Genomic DNA, 23172 nt, shown 5'->3' with positions numbered 1-23172 from the left:
ATATAATTCTGCAACCTTGTCTCAAGGCCAATTCATTGTTTATTTTGAGAAACCAACAATTGGAAAAAAAAAAGAAGAAGAAAAAGCCTCCTAGCTCACTTCTTATTGTGGTCATGCAAAGATCATCCAGACTTCATTTTTTGAAGGCTGAAGTGGCTTGAAAGTTATTATTAAAAACCATACCAAGCTCCCTTCTTTGCTTTAAGGACTGCCCGTGACACCAGGGTTGCTCTCCCTGGGACACCTTGCCATTTGGCCTTTGTTTCATTTGTTGTTTTGTTGAGGCGACAAAGGAAAGGGTCTATCATTCACCAACACCATGATAGAGTTAGAAACCATCACAAACCTTTCCATATACATCACTGAGCATTGCAATCTTTCTTTACAGCATAGAGAGTTTTGGAGCAAACAATAGGTTCAAATCAGCTGAGAACACAGGATAATACTTTCTTTGACATCATAAGAAGTGGGATCTCCACTAACACGTTTTCATACTTTAGCTAAGACAATGATATTAAGATTATCTATGTTCTTGAGGTAGGTGAGCTCGGGCTACACCAATAGATACTATAACCTTCAATATACTTCCTGGAAAAGATTCATATCCATCACAACATTATGGAACAGTATCATGATCGAATGAACTGTTTTTTTTTTCTTCCACTAGAAGATAATTTTCTAGAGGATGATTCTTTGATAACAAGAACAAGCATCCTATAGCCTACAAGTTTCCAATGATGGCATGAGAAAAGGATCTAGGGTATGGATGTCGGTGAGAAATCATGTGTCCCAAAGAAGATTGGGTTTAAACATGTAGCTGCTATGGTAGGTGAGGATGGTGACATTTTGTGTGGCAAGGGAAGGGTATCCTAGGTGGTTCTGCATTTAGAACCTGTGCAGATAACACAGAAATGGCATGATCTTCATGGCGCTGTCGACAATGAACATCATGAATTGGTAAAAAATCGATGCCGGGCTTAAAACACAGGATTGCATCATGACCAGTTAATATTGATTTATCATAGTCCATAGAACAACTAATAAACTCAGTGATCAAGATTCAGCATGGAACAATACTATATATAAATGATAAATAATGTAACAAACTCTAATTTAAGGGGAAGCTTTTCATGAGAGTTTCTACATCACAGGATCTGGAAGAAAGTGTGTTGGGGACCATAACATTTTTGTGAGGAAAATTTTGGGGGCCTTCATCTTGAATTCCAACATGAGCACATATCCATTTCTTTATCTGCGGTTGGTGATCGGCTATCTTCTATCAGCAATTTCTTAAGTGTGACATTAAGCAGTTGAATTTTGTGGTTTGCAGTATGTTTCTTGCTACTTCAGTTTGCCAGTACACCGTGATCGGTGCTCTTATTGTAATGTGCTGACACTTATACCAATCTTCAGTACTCATCTCCAGAAGAAGTAATGAAATATAAGGGATGCACACGTTAAAAATAAATCTTCAACATCTTTGATTCTTTCTTGGCTGTTTCCTATTTACCTTCCGAGTTTAGTCCTTGTCAAGGCAAGCCTTTCCTCTTTAATTATTTTTCAAGCAAGCTTAAGAGAACGTGATGATAGCATGTTCCATTATGTGAATCATTGACCACTTTTTCATTAATGAGAATCATGATGCAGATAGGTTCTTTTTAAATTTAGAGACTTCAAACTGGTAAATCCAAGAAAAACATTACCAACCACAAATATGGCATGTACTCTGATCTTCTTAAATCATGAACACAATGGCCACATGATATCCTTCTCTCCATAAATAATCTACCTTCTGCTGATCATATTAAGGATTCTGTCAGACTCCAATGCAGAACACATTGTCAAATAATACCTTCTGCACACATTTTGCATTAGAAATTCCACAGCATCCTGAGGTTCAGTATAATTGCATGACTTTAAATGTCACAATCTGTTTTCAATTCTAGTCAAGCAGTAAAACAGACGTTTCTGAAACATGGAGAAGCACAGATTAACAAGCTAAGAACATTAAGTGGTAACAATTCATTGTACAGAGATAAGAAGAGATCAACATTCATCTGTAAGCTTCTTAAAAGATCAAATAAACTGAATTGAAACACTAAAAAGGTATTGTCTACTTTGGCTGGACAGCACATCTTCCTTCCAACTTGGTCTATCCAGCATCAGAATAGTCTGTGCGAACAAAAAACTACACTGGTGAAAGCTAAACTTCTCGTACTCCTACACCTGATGTTAAAAGGGCCTTGTATCTGTCCCACATTTATGTTTCCCCAAAACTGGAAGAAATGGCTCTCTTTTCAGCTTTATCTAGACTGTCCTTTGTGCAAATTTTCCGGAATCAAAATCCGAAGAACCCAAGCTCGGTTGCTCTCTCCTTTTCAAACATCTCAAAATATTGATATATGATAGTCACAGCAAGTAGTATCCCCGTTCCAGAACCAATTGCTCCCATGAAATCTGCAAGAACTGTCAAGGCACCAATGCACATGCCCCCGAATGCTGCTGCAGTTGGAATGTAGCGGTTCAACTCCTGCAGATTGGACTCCCTATGACCGGGCATCACCATTTGTTGTTCCTAAAACAAAACAACAAAAGTTCAAATAAAATGTCATGGTCAAATGATCAACATAGATAAGGTGAAAATTTCCAAATAAAAGAGTAGAAGTGAAGAAAAGATCTATGCAGTAATAGCTTTTCCCAGGTGAACAAGAATTACTTCAAGACTCCTAAACCGGTTTGTGTGATGCAACTAGGGGAAATAAAGAGCATAATTGTTCTATTTATCCTCATGACATAACCTGGACTATGGGGCTATGTACTGGTCATGGACCTTATTTAGCTTCAAGAATGAATTTCACAGGGAGACCATAAGAGTTTTGTATGAATGCACTGAACAGGTCAGAATTGCATATGCAAAGTATTAAATTCTGCTTATAGAATTGATCCTGCTGTCTCATTACATGCTTATGAAGAGAAAAAAAGAAAGATCACTTGCAAGCCTAAGGTCTATCGCAAGACCTGCACAGACCACCACCAAAATATGAAAGGATAAGCAAGTTTAAGGGCTCACGGAAGCATGAGATTTCAACCTTGTTATGGGCACGCCTAAGGTGCACTTGAAGTGCAAGGGATGCCCATCTATAACCCAAGTTCCTTGTCTACCACAAGAGAATGTAACTGACCCAGGCACTCCACATGCGCATCTTATGAGATGCAACTTGAGAGGTGCCTAGGCCCACAAAGGCATGCCTTCATGATTGTTTATGTGGTTTGCATGCGTATGTCTCTCTGTGTGTGTTTGATATGAGTGTGACAAATTATTTACATGTTTCTATGTACATTTGGCATTGTTTTTTTTTTTATTATTTTTGACATCATATATATTTACATAATGACTTTATTACCTTGTATATGAGTGAGACTAGACAATAAATGTTAAATATTTGATAAAAGATTTAACAATTCCAAAAATAATAATAGGCTACTCAAAATGAAGATCCAAATCATTGTGTTTGATCTAAACCTTCAAGAATTGGTGGACAAAAAAATATCATATAATTTTAGGGATCTTTAACATACATATCAAGTAAGAAAATAAATAGCATTAATTGCATTAATGGGCTCAATAGAAGGATCACCCTACTAGATGCGGACAGCTATGGCCACTATGGGTAGGTCTTGGCAAAATTCAAGAACGAGATCTGCTATATTGAAAAGCTAAGTTGCACGTCAGACGCTAACTTGCTCATACGATATCTTAATGATGTGCTCTTTTTTTCCCATATCTGGTGACTCTTCAAGATCTAAGAGATAATGTCAACCCCTAAAGATTTTGAAGCAGCTATTAATCAGGTGCCACATCATTTAGACCTCAAAATGGGTCAGTCAAAGTGAAAGCCTGAAAGATTTTTATTTTAAGAAAGACTTGGTCCAAATATTATCCCTCAATCCGGAAAGAATTAAGCAAAGTTGCTAAAGACAAAATTGATGTGGAAGTTGAGATCTGCTTCCTGTAGGATTCTAAATTCTCGATGATTATTTCCATTAGTCATGTCTATTTTAGGAAAGCTGTAATCTCTTTTAATTGAAAAAGGAATTTGTCTTGGACAATGAAAGGGTCTCACTAGTATAAATAAAGATTTTGTAGTGTAATTTTATCATCAGTAATGAAAAAAAGGAACCTAGACCCTACTTTTGCCTATTTTCCTATTATATATTCTTTTAAGAGATTTGAGTTGAGTGTATTCCTTCCTTTTCCCTGATCAGATCAAAAATACATTATAGACCATACAAATTGATGGCCCACTTCATTAATCATGATCTACATAAATGCACTTTGATGATCAAATCATAGAAAATGTGGTACCATGCTATTAAAACTATTCATTTTTTTTTATCCATTTTATTCTTAGGTTAAAGGCTACAAAGCACATGACTTTTGATTTCTAAGCATTTTTCATAGTACAGGTCATTTTAAGGGTGCACTTATCTAATATGTTTTTATATATATAAATGAACACACACATATGCATATACTATACATGTTGCACCATACTTCGCTAAGGGCTCCTCACTTAGAACCTCATACTTAGCTCTGAGATATCTTAGGTTGCATTTAGTGCATCGCCAAGCAATCTTGGAAGGTAATTTGGATTGCCTTCAAAATAAATTGCCACCATTAAATTGCCAGTAATGTTGATTACTGTATTTGGTACATGTAGGTAATGTTGCAATAAAATTATTGAAAATTTTGATTGACATATTTGGTATAACAATCAAATTTCTAAAATACCCCTTAACCTAATAATAATATTATTATATTATATTATATTATGTTATATTATATTATTATATATAATAATATTTATATAATTATTATAATATAATATAATATATTTTAATATAGTATATTATAATATTATATTATGATATTATAATAAACTATTATAATATATTATATTATATTATTTTAATAATATAATAATATATTATATTATACTATATTATTATATATAATAATATTATATTATATATTATGTTATACTAATAAAAGATATTATTATAATATATTATAATATTAATATATTACAATATATTATAACATAATAGTGTAAAAATATAATTAATATATTGTTATATAGAATCATATTTATATAATATATATTACAATAAATTAATATAATATAATATAAGATACTATATTATTATATGTAATAATATTATATTATATACTATATTATATTAATATAAGATATTAATATAATATAATATATATTATTATAATATATTATAATAATAATATAATAATATATAGTAATATATAGTAATATAATATTAATGATATTTATATAATTAATATAATATAATATACTAATATAATATATTATACTATATTATTATATATAATAATATTATATTATATATTATGTTATATTAATAAAAGATATTATTATAATATAATATATTATAATATAATAATATAACAATATAATTAATATATTGTTATATAAAATAATATTTATATAATATATATTACAATATATTAATATAATATCTAATATTATATGATAATATAATAATAAATTATTATAATATAATATACTATATTATTATATATAATAATTTTATATAATATACTATATTATATTAATATAATATTTTAATATAATATATATATTATTATAATGTATTATAATAATATAATAACATATAGTAATATCATATTTTAATAATATAACATAATAATATATTATTATAATAATATAATATAATATAATAATTTATTGTTATATATAATAGGTTTATATAAGATATTATCATATACTATATTATTGTAATAAATATAGTTACTATAAAAATATAATAATGATATAATAATTGTATATTATGTTATAATATATTATATTATATTATTATATATAATAAGAGGAGAGTGAGAGCTGTCGAAGGAGGGAGATGGAGGGATGGGTTTTGTGTGATTTTTTTTTTAGAGATAATTTTGTCCAAAAATTTTTTTGCAACATTACCAAATAAGTAGTAATCTGAATAGCCACCTCTCCCCAAGACAATCTGTAATCTAGATTGCCACCCAAAAAACATACCAAACACAGTAATCTGATGGGCCCATTTTAAATTACCAGCAATCTAGATAGATTGCCAGCCACCAAACGTAACCTTAATGTTTTGCACCTTGAGCCATTAAAAGTTGTGCAAGACCTTGGAGTAGACTACTCAACATGGGTGGCTGGGAATCATCATATCAACATTCAAGAGGCAGCTTGACAACTTAGATGCACAAGGCCAACTAAGTAAGGTATGTGTACCAGGACTGGAGCAAGAAATCCAGTCAATAATAAAGGCATTCAATTATCTCGACTTGGAGCGTCAAGACAAGTTATGATCATTTCAAGCGTAATGCCAACATGGCAGATTATCAGGACCCCAAGGTGGGGATTGGTGTTTATAGCATGTTTTAAAACTAGTGCAAGCTCTTACTGCTCTTTAACAAACAACGTAGGTGCCATACTGCTCTTCAAAATTAAGCTTAGAGCACATTCCTTCATGCTAAAACCAAAGCAAGCACCACCGTTAACATAAGAAAGAAACAAAGACTCACAAACACTCGAATTGCTTGGGTCTTGGATTCCCCAAGTTAGAACTCGAATGGTTACAAATGAGAAAATCTTTACCTTGTATAGACTTTTTAACTAAATTGCCTTGTATAGACTTGCTAGGTACACAAAGTCATTACACTACAGGAAAAATGGTCATTAACGACGTTATTAATGGTCATTAACGACGCTTTAAAGCGTCGCTATTTCGCTTTACGACGCTTCGAAAAGCGTCGGCAAAGCGTCGACTATGTAAGAGTGGGGACGAATAGCGTCGACGCTTTTTAAAAGCGTCGTTATTTTTTAACGACGCTTTAAAGCGTCGTAAAGATTAACATTAACGACGCTTTAAAGCGTCGTTAAACTTGTCTTAACGACGCTTATAAGCGTCGTTAAATATATTTTTAACGACGCTTTAAAACGTCGCAAAAAGAAATTTTAACGGCGCTTTTTAGCGTCGTTAATGACTCCGCATCATCCACTCTACCAAGACGCTTTTCGAAGCGTCGGCTTTTTGTCTTTAACGATGCTTATAAGCGTCGTTAAAATTGCTTTTTGCGACGCTTTAAAGCGTCGTTAAAGGTTTTATCGGCTTTTTGTCTTTAACGACGCTTATAAGCGTCGTTAAAATTGCTTTTTGCGACGCTTTAAAGCGTCGTTAAAGGTTTTAAGAGAAAAAAAAAAATACAGGTATTATCTACAAAAAAAAAAAATACATACATTCCTGTACAAAATTATATCAATTATTCAAAAATAAACCTGTACAATCACCACATTCACATTCACACCTGTACAATCATCACCACCATTCACATCAAAAGCAAACTTAAATAGAAAATTTAACCAAACCAAAAGACAATATTTTTTATAAATAAAAATAAAGTACTAATCGTCCATTACAATCAAGAGTAATATAAATAAATATAAAAATACAATAAAAATAAAATATAACCAATCTGCAGGCGGATGGTCGTCGTTGTCTCCACGTGACGTGCCGCTATCTCGACGGGTGCCTGATGTGCCAGGAGCCTACAAGAAACATATCAAAAGCATGATTTGCATATCTATAAATAAAAATATATAAATCATTAAATTAATACAAAAATATATATTTAATATTATGTGTTTACCTGAGATGAACCATACATCTCTAATAAAGATGTAAAGCGATCAATCTGTCCCCTCATTGCCTACATCTCGGCACGGCTCTGTCGCATCTCCTCCATCTCAGCGGCACGACTCTGTCTAATCTCCTGTATCTCCGCCTCGAGTCTGCGAACGCGTGAATCCTGAGCATCTGCTGCAGCATGCTGCGTATATCTACTAACCTCAGATAACTGAGTGGGGGTGACTCCTACTCCATAACCCCTCACTCGGCCGAAGCGCTCTGGTCCCATCAACTCTGTGAACACCTCGGCCTCGATACGGCTCTGCTGCGTAGATGCTGCGGACTCGTCGTCACGCTCCGCAATGAGAGATGTAGCCCTCTCCTGTATTTTTTTTGAAAACAAGAGTTATACATTAATAGCTAACAAAATTAAATTTAAATCATTGCAAAAAATATAATATTAATAATGCCGTACATATAAATCTCTCGACTCATCTCGAACAAAAATACCATCCTGATGAGTATGAGTCATCCGGTAAAACTCCACTTGTCCGGGTTCCCTCCCATGCTCATCCTCCTACACAAATAATTTCAATTTTAAGCAAACAGTTATAATAATTTAAAAAAATATATGAGTATCATGATACAGACATGGTCCACGATACATAATGATATTAGTTATATAAATATTTCAACATAAAAATTAAAAATTAATTATGAAAGTTTAAGGAACATACAAACTCCTGTCGGAGTCGTGCATAACTCTTCGACCCCGATGTATGAGGAACAGACTGAGCTGCTCGTGCAGCTCTACCAATAGCAGAATAAGTCTGTAAAATAAAGTAAAGAACTTGTTATGTATATAATATATAATAAAAATCAATATTTTTATAAAATATTTAAGAAAAAAAGATAATAAACAGATAATATACCTGTGCCCTCTCGGAGAACCAATAATGAACCAACTCCATCCACTGATGAGGGGGTACATCAGGAGGACAATTCCTAGCAACCTCCTCCTCTGTCATACCCTGTCTCATATAGTCCTTCTTCAATTGTGCTCTATATTCTTTCCATTTGCGGTTGAGAGACTTCATTACAAAATCATGAGTGGATGGAGGGAGAACAAACTTGCTCTATAAAAAAAAAAGTTAAATGAAATAAATTATATAAATGATTAACAATTAATATACAGTATGAACATCAATTCATTACCTCTATAACTCGGAGGAGCTCAACTTTGTACGTTGGAAGCATGTCATTCCATTTTGCATAGCCCAACGGACATAGCTGAGGCCTCCGAGCAACAGTCCCCAAAAATGAAGTCAATAAGCAGGCAGCTTTCTTAATTGGCTGACCTAGCTGATTGCACTCCACAACAATCCTCTCGCCCTCACGCATCTGCCACACATCTCGTACTACTGTGGGTCTGCGTCTGGGGCGTACTCTCCCGGATCCATCTGCAAAAAATACATAAAAGTAACTATATCATAAATATACATAAAATGAAATAAAAAAAAATTACATGAAAGACAATATATACCCTGCACGTGTATCTCATCATCTGACTGATGAACAGGAGGATCGTGCTGTGCTGATGATGAAGGACAGGGCTCAGAATGCTGTGCAGCTGAACTGACCTCAGGCTGCTGTGCTGAAGAAGACGTACCGGCCTCTGTCTGTGAAAATTGAAACTGCACACCAGCATATCGTCCCCTACGACGCATGATGTCACCTAGGTAGAATCAGTTAATATATGGAGTAAAATAACACAATAATTAATGCAAAATATATACATCATAAATAATTATTACCAGTAACAATCAAGCAGTAGTGTTTTCTTCGAATTCTGTTCTAACCAACGTCGTCGTAGCATTTAAATCATCAGCTGGCACAAAATTGTAGGGCATACATTGTGTATAAGTGTCATCGTCATCATCCTCCACTTGGTTTTCCATATCATATAAGTCTCTAGATTTTGTTTTGATGACAGTAAATCAATCTTTATCTTTTGCGTCTTGTACATAAAATACTTGACGAGCTTGAGATGAAAAAATGAATGAGTCATCCTTCAATAACACACCAGTGTGTATCAACCTTGAAAAATTTACAAGTGTAAATCCATTTGCATCTTGTTTCAAACCCCTTGGTGAGTTTATGTCTATCCAATCACATCTAAACAGTACTACTTTAAATTTTTCATAATAATCCAACTCATAGATATCTTTAAGTGCACCATAATAGGATTTTCCATCCGCTTCCACCATAACACCGCTATTCTGTGTTTTTCTAAATTTCTCCCGTTCTCTAGTATGAAATTTAAAGTCATTAATTATGAAACCATTATATCTATTCACAATCTTGTTAGGTCCTCGAGCAAGAGCTATTAGTTCATCTGAATTATTTGTCTCCATCATCTTTGATACCTAACAAAAAATGATATGACGAAGTGCAGTTGAGTTATCTGATATTAAATATGTATCAAAAATTAATATATCCCATAATTAAATATAAATCACACCTGATTCGAAAGCCACATAGGGAATAACTCGACCAACCATCGCTGTTCAATCCTTGCATTAGGACGAATGTTATGATTGGCTCGTCTCTGATAAATTAAAAATTCACTGCATAAAATATAAATATATCATTTAGAACATTATATCTAATATAAAATTTAAATTTTGATGTCATTCCTTAAATATACTAACCTGCGATGGTCAGATATTATGTCACTATGAAGTAACACATAACGATGTGCTTGTGCTAAGGATTTTTGATCAAGTACAATACCTTCACCTCTTCCCAAGAATTTTCCAGCAGTTAAGAACTTATACAGTTCTGCATTCTCCACAAAGTCATTATGCCGTTGAGGTCGACTAAAAATAGTTTCTACACCTTGAAGATATCTTGAACAAAATGTCAAACATTCATCCGCAATATATGCTTCAGCAATCGAGCCTTCGGGATAGGCTCTATTTCGCACATAATCTTTAAGACGCACAAGATACCTTCAAGAATTAAATATTTATTAAAATATCAATATGCTGTTGTTTCTAATAAAATTATCAAAAGATTTAAGGTTTGTAATAATACCTCTCAATAGGATACATCCATCTATAATGTACCGGTCCACCAACTTTAACTTCTGAAGCTAGGTGAATGAGCAGATGTACCATAATAGTGAAAAATCCAGGAGAAAAAATCTTTTCCATCTGGCAAAGTGTAATTGCAATATCCGATTCTAACTGATCAAGTTTCCGAGGATCAATAACTTTGGAACATAATGCCTTAAAGAATGACGATAATCGAAGTACAATTGTAACAACTTGTTTCGGCAATGACGATCTTAAAGCTATTGGAAAAATATCTTGCATCAATATGTGACCATCATGACTTTTAAGATTTGAAAGTTTTCGATCCTTTAGATGCACACATCGTGAAATATTCGATGCATATCCATCGGGTACTTTGATACTTTTCAAAACTCCCAAAAAATTATCCTTTTCTCGAGCAGACATTGTGTAACATGCAGGAGGCACATAAATTCTATCATTAGCAAGCATTTTAGGATGAAGTTCCTGTCGGATACCCATTTCTTTTAAATCAAGACGTGCCTTCATGTTATCTTTGCTCTTTCCATCAAGGTTTAAAAATGTTCCAAGTAAATTATCGCAAACATTCTTCTCTATATGCATGACATCAAGATTGTGCCGAATAAGATTATGTTTCCAATAAGGTAAGTCAAAAAAGATACTTCATTTTTTCCATAAATGTTTACTTGGCTGTTGTGTAGATGCTATCTGTGTGTCTTCCTCATTTTCATCCTCGAAATAATTGTCTGGATCTTGAAATACCTCTGCATCTATAGTACTGATACTGACTTCCTCTGGTAAACCTTCGTGCACTGAGCTTTCAACATCATCCCTTCCTCTTTTTTTAGAGGACTTTGAGTGCTTACCATAGCTGTAATTCATGCCATCCATTTGTCTATGAACATCAGTTCCAGAAGGTGGAATAGGGGCACATCCCAATTCTATAGTACCATCAAACAAATCTTTCTGAAATCGAAACGGATGATTTGCTTCCAACCATCGACGATGTCCCATGTAACAAAATTTACCTCCATGTTTTAACCAAATTGAATGTGTTGAATCTCCACAACAAGGACATGCGACCTGTCCCTTTGTACTCCAGCCAGATAAATTGGCATATGCTGAAAAATCATTAATAGTCCATAACAAAGCTGCCCGTAGTTTAAATGTTTGGCCGTTGGAAGCATCAAATGCATCAACACCCTCCCACAACTGTTTCAATTCCTCTATCAAAGGCTGTAGAAAAATATCAATATCATTGCCTGGACCCTTATCTCCTGGAATAACCATTGACAAGATAAGTGATGATTGTTTCATGCACATCCACGGTGGCAAATTGTAAGGTATCAAAACGACTGGCCAAGTGCTGTAGGTAGAACTCAGGGTCCGAAATGGATTGAAGCCATCAGAAGCTAAGCCAAACCTAACACTGCGAACATCAGAGGCAAAATCAGAATGCCTATCATCAAATGCTTTCCATTGAAGACTATCTGTTGGATGTCTCAACATTCCATCCTTTGTACGTCCTTCATGATGCCATCTCATTGACGAAGCTGTTCTTGATGATGCATAAATCCTTTTCAATCTAGGTATAAGAGGAAAGTAACGCAATACCTTGGCCGGTTTCTTTTTACTCCGCGTTACATCCAATTTATTCAGTACATCATCTCGATCTTCTTTTTGTGTTATCCATCTTGAAGATCCACATACATTGCATGACTCTTGATTAGCGTTTTCACCCCGATATAACATACAATCTTTCGGACAACTGTGAATCTTTTCGTATCCAAGATCCAATTTCTTTACTACTTTCTTGGCTTCATAATACGATGGTGGTAAACGAGTGCTTTCTGGAAATGCATCCTTTAATAACTTGAGCAGCATGGTAAAACTCTTTCCAGACCATCCATTCAAATATTTTATATGAAATAAATGTACAAGAAAAGAAATCTTAGAAAATTTTGTACAACCCGGATATAATTCTTCGTCTGCATCTTTCATTAAGGTGTGATAACGAGCTGTCTCATCATTAGATGTATGTATGGGCTCCTCAACATGCATACGTTCCGTATGCGTACATCCATCAAACATCCCAACTGTTTCTTGTATACTACTGGATTCTACTAAATTTTGAACATCAAATCCAAAAGCATCTGTGATCAAACCCCTTATATCATCATCTCTTGCAGAATTGTCTTTTAGGCTAGTGGATCCGCAATGAGTCAGGGGTTGGTTACATGATGATGGCAACATAGATTCTCCATGAAAAATTCAGTCGGTATAACCTCTTAAAAAACCATTCCATACCAAATGTTCTTCAACATTTTGTGGATCTAAAGAAGAACTATTTACACATTTCCGACATGGACATAAAATCTTTCCATTCAAACTACTTTTCTCCATACCAAATTTAATGAAGTCATGAACTCCATCTAAATATTCTTTAATATTCCTTGGTTTATTTATCCAACTTTTGTCCATTGTAGGATAAAACTGACCAAACTTGCAATTTATCTAAAAATAAAAAAAATTATACAATCTATATTAATGCAATGAGTAAAAAATATCAGTCATTTCATAAAATCCAAAAAAATAACAGCTAGATAAAGTTTACATAGTAAATGCTTGCTATCATCGACTAATAGGTAAAGAAGGTCCTATCCCATTCAGAAAATGCATTAATTCTATAGGTCAATTACAAAAATCAAATGATATGCAACAAGAGCCGAAAAAAATTTCGACAGCATTTCCCCTTAGTTCTTCCGTATAGGAAGAACAAAAGGAAAATACCATCCGAAATTTATTCCGAACCCTCAGCATACCATTTGATTATGGTAATGACCTATAGAATTACTCACATTTTCCAAACTGTCCATACTGGACAATCAATTGATCAATGTACATAATTCTTTTATCCGTACAAAAATAAATAAATGTACGGATACAATAGAATATGTACATTAATCAAAAGACGGGTCTATGTTTCTATGCAATGCAATTTTTTTTTAAAATTAATTCATAATTAACTTGATTTAATACCTGATATTAACTTGGGGAGTAATGGAGAAAGAAACTTGGCCCAGCTTAATCCAGATACTTAATCTTCATCAGCCACGAAGATAAGGATAACGTAGGCCACATGATATCAGGGTCCAGCCACATAACGAGCGCCACATGTCAGATAAGCAATCAATCAGGATTCATGAAACTATGAAATTATCCATTCATCAATCATGTATCACAACCTTAATTAATTGTACTATATATTTTTGGGTGAACCTCATAGAGAGATACTAAGAGGGTGTGGTTGTAAATTGATCTAGCTCTATATCATTTATTTTATGCTATACATGTTTACCATATTTGATAATTTAGGAGAGGTGTGGATGAAGATGATCATGACTTATACGTTCGCTCCACAAGTACATATGAACCAACCATCATTCGATATTAGATTTTTTATTTGTTGTAAGTTGTGCTTGTGTACATGGAGACAGTCATCATCATGCCGAGCACCCTGAAAAACCAATGTAGTTTGGTAAATAGTTACCGAGTATATTTGAACTCGAGGCTAAATCTCGTCACTGATTACACTCATCTCTCACGCAGGGTAATGGCTTTAACTGGTCCCACGGACTTTTGATTTCTACCGTAATTCATAAAATGAACAGGGCACCTTTCCCGGCTCAATATTTGGCTTCGGCTCAATAAATGGTACTAGAGGACAGTCCTATATAATGCCTGCCCATTAAGAAAATAAATGTCGCTGTCTATGAGCTTGGTTCAAATCTTGCACCGCTAGAACACTCACTAATCCGACTCATAATGAGATGTTTGGGGATTTGCTATTCTCTGTTTTTGCAAGCCATTGACTGCATTAAGTTGGCACATTTAAAGGTCAATGCATTAGGCTTCTGTTAATTCATATAATGTTAGATCCAGTCCATTCATCATCTTGTTGACTACAGATATTATACAAATACTTGCTGATATTGTTGATTTCAGTTGTGATTTTGATTTCAGTTGTGAACCAATTCTCGTAAGCAACTGATGTTATATATATATATATATATACCATTTTCATCAGCACAACATCAAACAGCATTCATAAGAAATCATATGTTAGTATCATTTATAAGCCTTAACCAATATCATACAATTAACTAAATAGATCAAATACGGCGGGGAGAAAAATATCTATTAATATTTATTAAACTGATTTAAAGTTCTTCATGATGAGACAGTTGAGGAGAATTCTCGCGATGCAGATTGCTTAGAAAACATGTCCAAATAATACATCCAACCTGAGATTTCATATAAAATACAGAAAGTAAAATAACTGAAGAAATCTTATTACACAGAAAGAAGAGGCATACATCATCAGCAGCACATCCAGCAATGAGAAAGCACATATTTTACAATCATTTGGCAGCTGATCCAATGTTCTTACAAGAACATTTTCACATTCATTCACAAAATAATTCCATATTCATTCCTGCTTCTCATATTAACCTGTTCCATTTCCCTGTACAAGCATCAATTTCATGAAAATACACATAGGTTTCAAGCTTTAGCAGATCTTGTCAAATTCATGAAGTAACATAATTCTACTTCTCATTGTTTTCATTCTTATGTGCGGCTAAGGATTATCCCAAAAGAACCGTATATGAATCCACCTAATCCTACTTCCACAGATTTTCTATTAACAAAACATTAATTTACGCTGTTGTTGGTTCCTTATTCTTAGTATTGAGCCCATGTTTTATGATCCACAGGTTACTTCATCAACTGTGGCGCATCCAAGGAGGAGACATTAAGTGGAATCCAATGGACCCCAGACGGAGAATTTATAAGTGTTGGGAAAGTATCCGAAACCAAAGTTACAGGTGTTGTGCCCATACTTTCTCGAGTGAGGTATTTCCCCGACAACTCGGCTCGAAAGTACTGTTTTGTGTTCCCCGTCCACAAAGAAGGCAAGTACTTGGTCCGAACAACATACTACTATGGAGGCTTCGATGGTGGCTCGAAGCCCCCATGATGGAACCCTCTACGGCTTGGGATAAGAGAAAGAACGAAAGAGGAAAAGAAAGAGTAGAGAAAAACGAGCGGAAAAGAGAGACAGAGGAAAAAAAAAGAAGAAAGAAAGAAAAGAGAAAAAAAAAAGTACCTCGGAGGAGTGCCGGCGCTCACGGACGGCGGCGAGGAAGATCGGAGTGCCGGCGCTCACGGACGGCGGCTGCGCTACCACAGGTCGGCGGAGGGAAAGCAAGGGCGCGCGGCGGGAGATAGATTAGGGCACGGAAGATTGGGGGTATTAAACTAACCTAACGACGCTTTTTAGCGTCATTAAATACAGTAAAAAAGCGTCGGTAATTTCTTAATTTAACGACGTTTTTGCTAAAAGCGTCGGCGTTGATTTACGACGCTTTTAAGCGTCGTTAAACGACGACGCTTTTTAAAAGCGTCGGCAGGTCAGCGCAACCTGCCGATGCTTTCCAAAAGCGTCGGCAAAAAAAGGTCGGTATTTCCCTTTTTTCCTGTAGTGTTAGGACATGGTAGAGAAATTTCATCAGTTAGACCACAAATATCCAGAAACTTCTAAACTCTTTTATATTTCTATTATATTAACCTTATAAATGAGGAGTCTGAAGTATCTAAAGTCTCCAACAAAACATCTGACCATCTAATAGCAGACAGTCACAAGTTGGAGTGAAAGAAAGATGAAGTCACCCAAGATATAAAACGACACCCTCGTTGTTTTTTCCTTTCTTTCCTTTTTTTTTTTTTTAAGTTTGCGGATGTTCCCCGAAGAATTAGTAAAATGAAAGACCAATACAGTTAACAATTTCAGAAGACATAAGTTGTCTGAAAACAGTATTTTTTGCCCGAAAAAAAAAAAAGGACAAAAACTGAACATTTCCTATTTCATTAGGCATCATCATATCCATACATTTTTTTATAAAGAAAATTAATGCAAATATAAATGACAAAAAGGATAAAATGAACCTTGAGATGTTTAGCCACATCTTGTGCAGATGATCCAGAAACCTCTATCCACGTCTTTGAGAAAATCGCACAAGCTGACAGCATAAAAACTATATTGAAGAGTGCATGGAATGGATTGGCAGCCATATCTGCCAGGCTATAGAGCACAATTTTCAGCCAAGAAGGTAACAATTAGTGAAGGATAAAAGAAACTAATCAACAAAAGATGATGAATACAGAATAGTGAAGTGAAAGTAAACTAACAAGACCTAATCAAAAGAGAGCATAGGTCAACACACCAACATGAACAGAAACAACACAAATAATAGAGAAACTGCATAATCACCTTGATGGTGCTGTCACATAGTAAGCAAGACCACCTACAGGGATGTATTGACCTCCAGAATATTCAGATTGCTGCCACTTGCCCAGCAGATTTACCAAAAAAATTCCACTGTACCTCCTGTACAGCAACTGCATCAGATGTGAAAAGGGTTGGAACCTTTTGGAGGTAAAGAAATTAAAATTAGAAAGAGCCATATCTCATACCTGGGAAATGAAGTAGAGATTGGAAACAAGTGCCGATTGTAAGATGATGGGCATGTTAGAGGTGTAAAATAGCTTGATAGGGTAGGAGCCCTGTTGACCCCGGGCATTCTTCGATCTCACAGGTAGAACAACATGAAAACCTTGGAAAAAGATCACAATAAGAAAGACCAAAACTGTAGCAAGCAGGTTGGTCACATTTGGAAGATTCTGACGGTAGAAAAGCCTCATGGAGAGCTCGGACCTTGTCTGATTGAGTTATCAATAAATGGAACAAAGCAATAACAGCACCTCGCCCGCTGTTAATAGTAGTGGGGCTGAATGCCTTCCAGATAATGTTTTCACTACAAAAACAATGTGAATTGGTTTGTCAGCATCTAAACTTGTGCCCAAATTTAAGGCAAAAAAAAAAAAGAGAGAGAGAGAAAGCAAAAGCAATTAACTCACCAGATGTTGGTTGCTATAAATTAAGAAATACCAGATCCAAGACCATATCCCTTCTGAAGAAGTTCATCTAAGCAAATGACAATGATGCCAGCAAAGCAAAGTTGTAGGATTATGAGTATGGCATTTCCTGCACCAAGTTGACTGACACTGCGATACATCCCAGACAGAACATATGCAACTGCCTCCCCAATGGCGATTAAGATGCCCAGTAATTTCTGTGCGCCATTTCTGTGAAGACGACAATATATAAATACCAGCCAAAAATTTAGGGGGTGGGGAGGGGGGGGATTTGGGGGGCAGGCGTTTGTTGCTCTACAGTAGATTTAACATCCCTTTACACAGTAATGAATGCAGAAAGCATGCATGCGCAGCTAATCTCAATCTTCTTATTTTAGGTCCCTTTTCAAGCAAAGGTAGGATAATTAATGGTGAAAAGACAAGGAACAGCATATCTCCACAGAACAACATCCCAGATTGCTGGTCAAATTCCTAAGGGAATCAAAGCAATGACCACATCATCTATGTTCCCTCTTTTTATCTAATGAACATCACATTTATATGACGTTTTAAATAACAGTGGCATGGTGGGGATCGTCTCAAACTCAGGATGGCGGGGATCCCTGCTATCCCAAGTTTGAGACAAGATTAGTTGTGAAATGGATTTGAGATGGTATGGGATATCTGCCATCTCTATTATTAGTATACAGGACCTTCTGGTCTATAGAAAAATCAAAACAGCCCCATCCCGTGGTACTTAAAACGTTGCCTTTGTATACATCTTGTGCCCATCCTTCCTCAAAGGTCTGAATGCAAGATGCAACAATCTGCACTAACTTGCCAATACATAATCTTAATAACATATTCTTCTACAATAAAGTTGTTTTATCACATCTTCAGCAACATGTGTAAATGACTCGAAGTAAAACATTGAATACAAAAACTTGATTTCAAAGGTCAAATCATGATTCCTCAACTATATACCAAATATTCTTTGAGCCTGAAGCTCGCATAAACATAATTTTTATCCATATAAGTTGATAAACTACCATAGTTAAACCCAAAAACACTAACATGGTAAGAAAGTATTTATCAAGCCATCTCATATGACCACCAACTATTCAAAAACAAATCCAGATACTGATATGACATTCTATAACATTTTCATAATTGTAGAGCAGCACATCTAATGTTTATATATGTATACTAGGAAAAGGTGGTATTTGTATAGCTTTTAGCTTGTCGTATTACTTAAGTCATCCATGTGTTAAAACTCCATATTGTACATCCTCGTACATAAATGCAGGGTATCTCTATATAGCTCACATTACAGTCTACATAACATGAGCAGCAAAAAATAACAAATTAGTTATCAGCTTTTTTTGTCATAAAGGAAAAGGATAATGATAGCAGAACACCACATTGTTGAAAATATACTATGCAAGCAACATTCATCCCACATTGAAAAAGCATATAAAATAATGGAAAGACATCAACCTTCACCAAGAAAAAGGTTACACAGGATAGTGAATAATTTTCTTCAAAAGGCATCATCTTTTATACAACTAAAAAGCTCCAGAGGATAGTGAATAATTTTCCTCAAATAATGTTAACCCAGCATCATTAAGTGTGTTCTCCAGTTTGAGCAAGTAGCACTTACAGGAGAGCACGATCCTCTCTCATGCTGTTGTCAAGTTCAATAATCTTTGATCCAGTCAACAGTTGCATCACCAATTCTGAAGTAACAATAGGAGTTTCCTAGCTCCATGACTGTCCCCCTGTTCGACGCAAGGATAACACACATCCAGTAAAAGGGGTCCGCACCTGTTGTTGAGTGAATGCCATAAAGTGGCAGCTGGCAGACCAGAAAGATGAAAAGAGATATTACAGTGTAGATCACTTTCTCCCGAAATGGAGTTCTCCGATCAGCACTCTGTACCTCAGGCAAAATTGCCAAAAATGGTCTGACAAGATGCAGCACTCTGAACCCTCCCGCCATTTTCCTGCTTTCAGATCAGAGTAGCCGACTATTGAATTCACCACTCTTTGAATTTAGATAAATTTTGCATTCATCATTTTAACAACAGGGAAGGAATTAGGCTAAAAAGAGGTTAGAATCCACATTCTCATTTTTCATTTGATATGAATTCAGATACCTATAACAAATGAATGCTGTAATTTGTGCCTATATTTATTTTAAGCAGATGGAGACATGAATTAGAAATAAACAATACAGATATAAACTGGTTGGTTGAACTTTACAGGTAACATATTGTTTCACTTTATGTTTTCTTATTTCTGAAAAAAGTATACAAGCTTTCCAATAAAAGCAGCATCTATTTAATTACATGACTCTTGTAGTGATCCTGATAATATTGCTTGATTACACATTTTGAGTTAAAAAGCTGACTGTCAAGGATCCAATCCACCAAAATAAAGATGTGCCGTATGGAAAGAAAATTATTTGAAAAAATGTTGATGCTATAACCTATTCCATTTTGGAGTTTAGAAGAGTTGCATAAGAATACATACGGTTGAAAATGGATTTGGAAATTTACATAGATATCGGATATCTGTCTAATGTCACTATCCTTCTTTCTCTGATGGATACAAGTATGAATATAGATTTAGTTGGATGCTAAAATTTGCATGCATATCCAGATAATTTCAGATATGAAAACAGGTCCAGATGGATACTATTCAATCCTTCACCGCTCGATGAATGCAATAAAGTTCCATTCAGCACCATTTCATGGATCAAAATTGTTTTTTTTCTACGAGAATGAAAATTGCAATGTTGCATTGGTATTAGAACTTTCTACGAACCCCATTCCATAAACTCATCTATTTTATATTAAGATGGCATACAATTATCGATCTAGAAGAACCTCAACACTACATGATGAACAGATATAGTCAAAAGGAAGCAATTTGATGAAAAGAAGAAGAGAACCAGCTAGATTTCTCAACCAGATGACAAGCACGGTAAACTCAGTTTTCACCAAAACCATGAGCAATCAAGAATGGGACCAATTAAGATCTAGGGCCACCCAGTGAAGCTATCAGACCACGGATTTAAGATAAAATCTAAGAAGAATCAATCAAAATATCCCATGCACAAACAAAATTTTCCTTTTTTTAGGTAAAAAATCGATTTTTTGTTCGAAAACAGCTGTCATACCTCCAGATACGATTAGATCCGAAGATCGAATAGCAGGAGAGGATTGGCCACGTACCAGGGGAGCCGATTCAGAGCGATTCCACGAAGAACCCTGGCAGAACCGAGAGCGAATTCTTCCCTCCCTCCACTTCCTTGGCTTCAAAACGTTCGAAATGAAAGAATGCGAAAAGAGGGAGGGAATCGAAATGGTGAAGGAGACCCGGCCGTCTCGCGCTGGCTCGTGTCGCCACGACGCTGCATCCAATAAATAAAAAACACGTGGCGTAAAGCAGCCAGCTAATCTCGTCGGACTATGATGGCCCAGCGAATCCGGTGGCCCATCCAAGCCCATGGGATGGGTACTCTAGTCTTATACTTGCCAAATTCTTTGTGCACCGTACACGGGCATGGAGCCGGCAAAAAAAACAAAAAAAATTTTACCGACCAAAGTTATTAAACCCAGCCTGGATCTTGACCCGGATAAAGTACTAGATCAGTGGGTCAGCGGTCCAACCATCGGGTCAGCGGTCCAACCGACAAGCCAATGCACGAACAGAGGAAGAGGAGGTAGAGGTGGCAGAGCAGAGATAGAGGAGGTAGAGGGAGGAGATCCCATATGGAAGAGAAGGAGGCGGAGAGAGGAGGGAGCCAAGCAGAGGAGGAGGCGGATGTGCTGGGACTGATCTCCAACCACCTCCAGTCCTGCAACTTGTGCAGCCTCGCCCTCTGCTGCCGCGTCCTCCACGCTGTCGTCGCTGCCTCCTAAAAGGCCCGGCTCGCCCAGTGCCACCGCCTCAGCCCGCCACCCGACCTCCTCCTCCAATGGCGCTCTGGCGTCCACTCCTACAACACCTTCTGTCACTTCCTCTCCGCCGTCTCCCCCCTCTTCGGCATCTAGATCCATCAGAACTCCAAGCTCGGCAACGTCGTCTGCGTCCTCTGGGATTTCCTCTCCATTGTTGCCTGCTGCATTATCCCCCAAGAGCTTGGCCCTCTCGGCCTCGATGCTGGCCTCCTCCTCTAGGCCCCCGTTTTCAAGATCCTTATCAATTTTGATGGTGCCCCCTCACTCCTATTCCTCCATGGTCGCGACCTTGTCGATGACTCCCTCTTCTCCGATGCCCTCCACTCCCTTGATCTCACTGCCAACATCTTTCTCCTCGAGGTAGACACTCACCCATCCACTAATCCCTCTCCACCTTTCAAATCCCATCTTTTGCCCCACTCACGAAGCTTCTCTGCCGCTTTTGAGTCCAAAGATCCCATCTTAAGGAAGACCTTATGTCGATTGGACACCATCATTGCTTTGCATCCCTCGTCGCCTCTGGTGTCACCACCAATCAGGTTACGCTCAGAGCTCAACCGGATTACACCAGGTCAAATGGTTCGCGGTCCAACGGGCCGGTTCACACGGATTTATCCTGGATTTTAGATATAAACGGTCCAATTAAATGATCGGTCCGATCCCATAGTCGGGTCATTAGATTTTCGATCTAATCAATTGGGCCGGATCAGATTTAATAACACTATCACTGATATCTCTGGGAATCACCATATGCGGTGCATGATTTTTTGCATCGTGCGTGGTGCACAAAGAATTACTCTACTTGTGAAATTTTTTGTGCACCATGCGCCGTGCCTATTGAGATGGACAGGCCGGTCAGCATAGGAGAGGATGAGATAAACAAACATTTTTAGAATGTAAGAATATAATCATGCAATGGGTTAGATTCCTTTCAATAAAAAATAGAGAGAGGCAACTCTAGTCACCTTAGAAATGCTGAGGCCAGACTTGGGTTCACGGGACTAACAGCCTAGAATAGCCAGACCTCGACTCATAGGGTTTTCCAATTTTTTCTCTCTCTTTTTTTAAAATTAAAAATATTTTAATGATTATTTTCATTTAAATAGTAATGGACAAGGTAGAATAGAAATGCCCCAAATCACCATCTATTGCTATCACAATAGTTGGATTAACATTAAGTTGGGGGTTTGCTATAAGTTTTGATGCCCTAGATAATGTTACTATTTTCTAGGGCAACATGTCACTACCTCCGATCCACGCTAAGAATTCTAGAAAGTCCATAAACATCTTAATTGTTGCATGTTCTTAACAAAATAAGTGCATAGAGTTAAATGTGAAACAAATTGAGAGGATTTCGATACCAAGAAATCTCTCTCTCTCTCTCATGGATAAGAGAAGATGCTAACTCGGTCGAGAAA

At 36.1% G+C, this 23172-nt stretch overlaps 1 protein-coding gene and 1 pseudogene across 1 annotated transcript; both read right to left on the bottom strand.

The window, feature by feature from the left end:
* Window positions 1–1889: 1889 nt before the first annotated feature.
* On the bottom strand, window positions 1890–21156 carry LOC105056049 (uncharacterized; annotated as a pseudogene).
* Window positions 7450–9446, bottom strand: LOC140853290 (uncharacterized). The gene is made up of 7 exons (XM_073247740.1): window positions 9263–9446; window positions 8935–9179; window positions 8652–8855; window positions 8457–8549; window positions 8195–8296; window positions 7742–8101; window positions 7450–7640 (listed from the first exon to the last, which is right to left on the bottom strand). The coding sequence occupies exons 1-6, from the start codon at window positions 9444–9446 to the stop codon at window positions 7802–7804; spliced, it is 1128 nt and encodes a 375-aa protein (XP_073103841.1). The 3' UTR covers window positions 7450–7640; window positions 7742–7801.
* Window positions 21157–23172: the final 2016 nt, after the last annotated feature.

This window comes from Elaeis guineensis, chromosome 13 (genome assembly GCF_000442705.2).
Source record: "Elaeis guineensis isolate ETL-2024a chromosome 13, EG11, whole genome shotgun sequence".
Taxonomy (NCBI): Eukaryota; Viridiplantae; Streptophyta; class Magnoliopsida; order Arecales; family Arecaceae; genus Elaeis; species Elaeis guineensis.
Note: the sequence above shows the minus strand (reverse complement) of the source record. Positions and strands in the feature narration are given on the sequence as shown.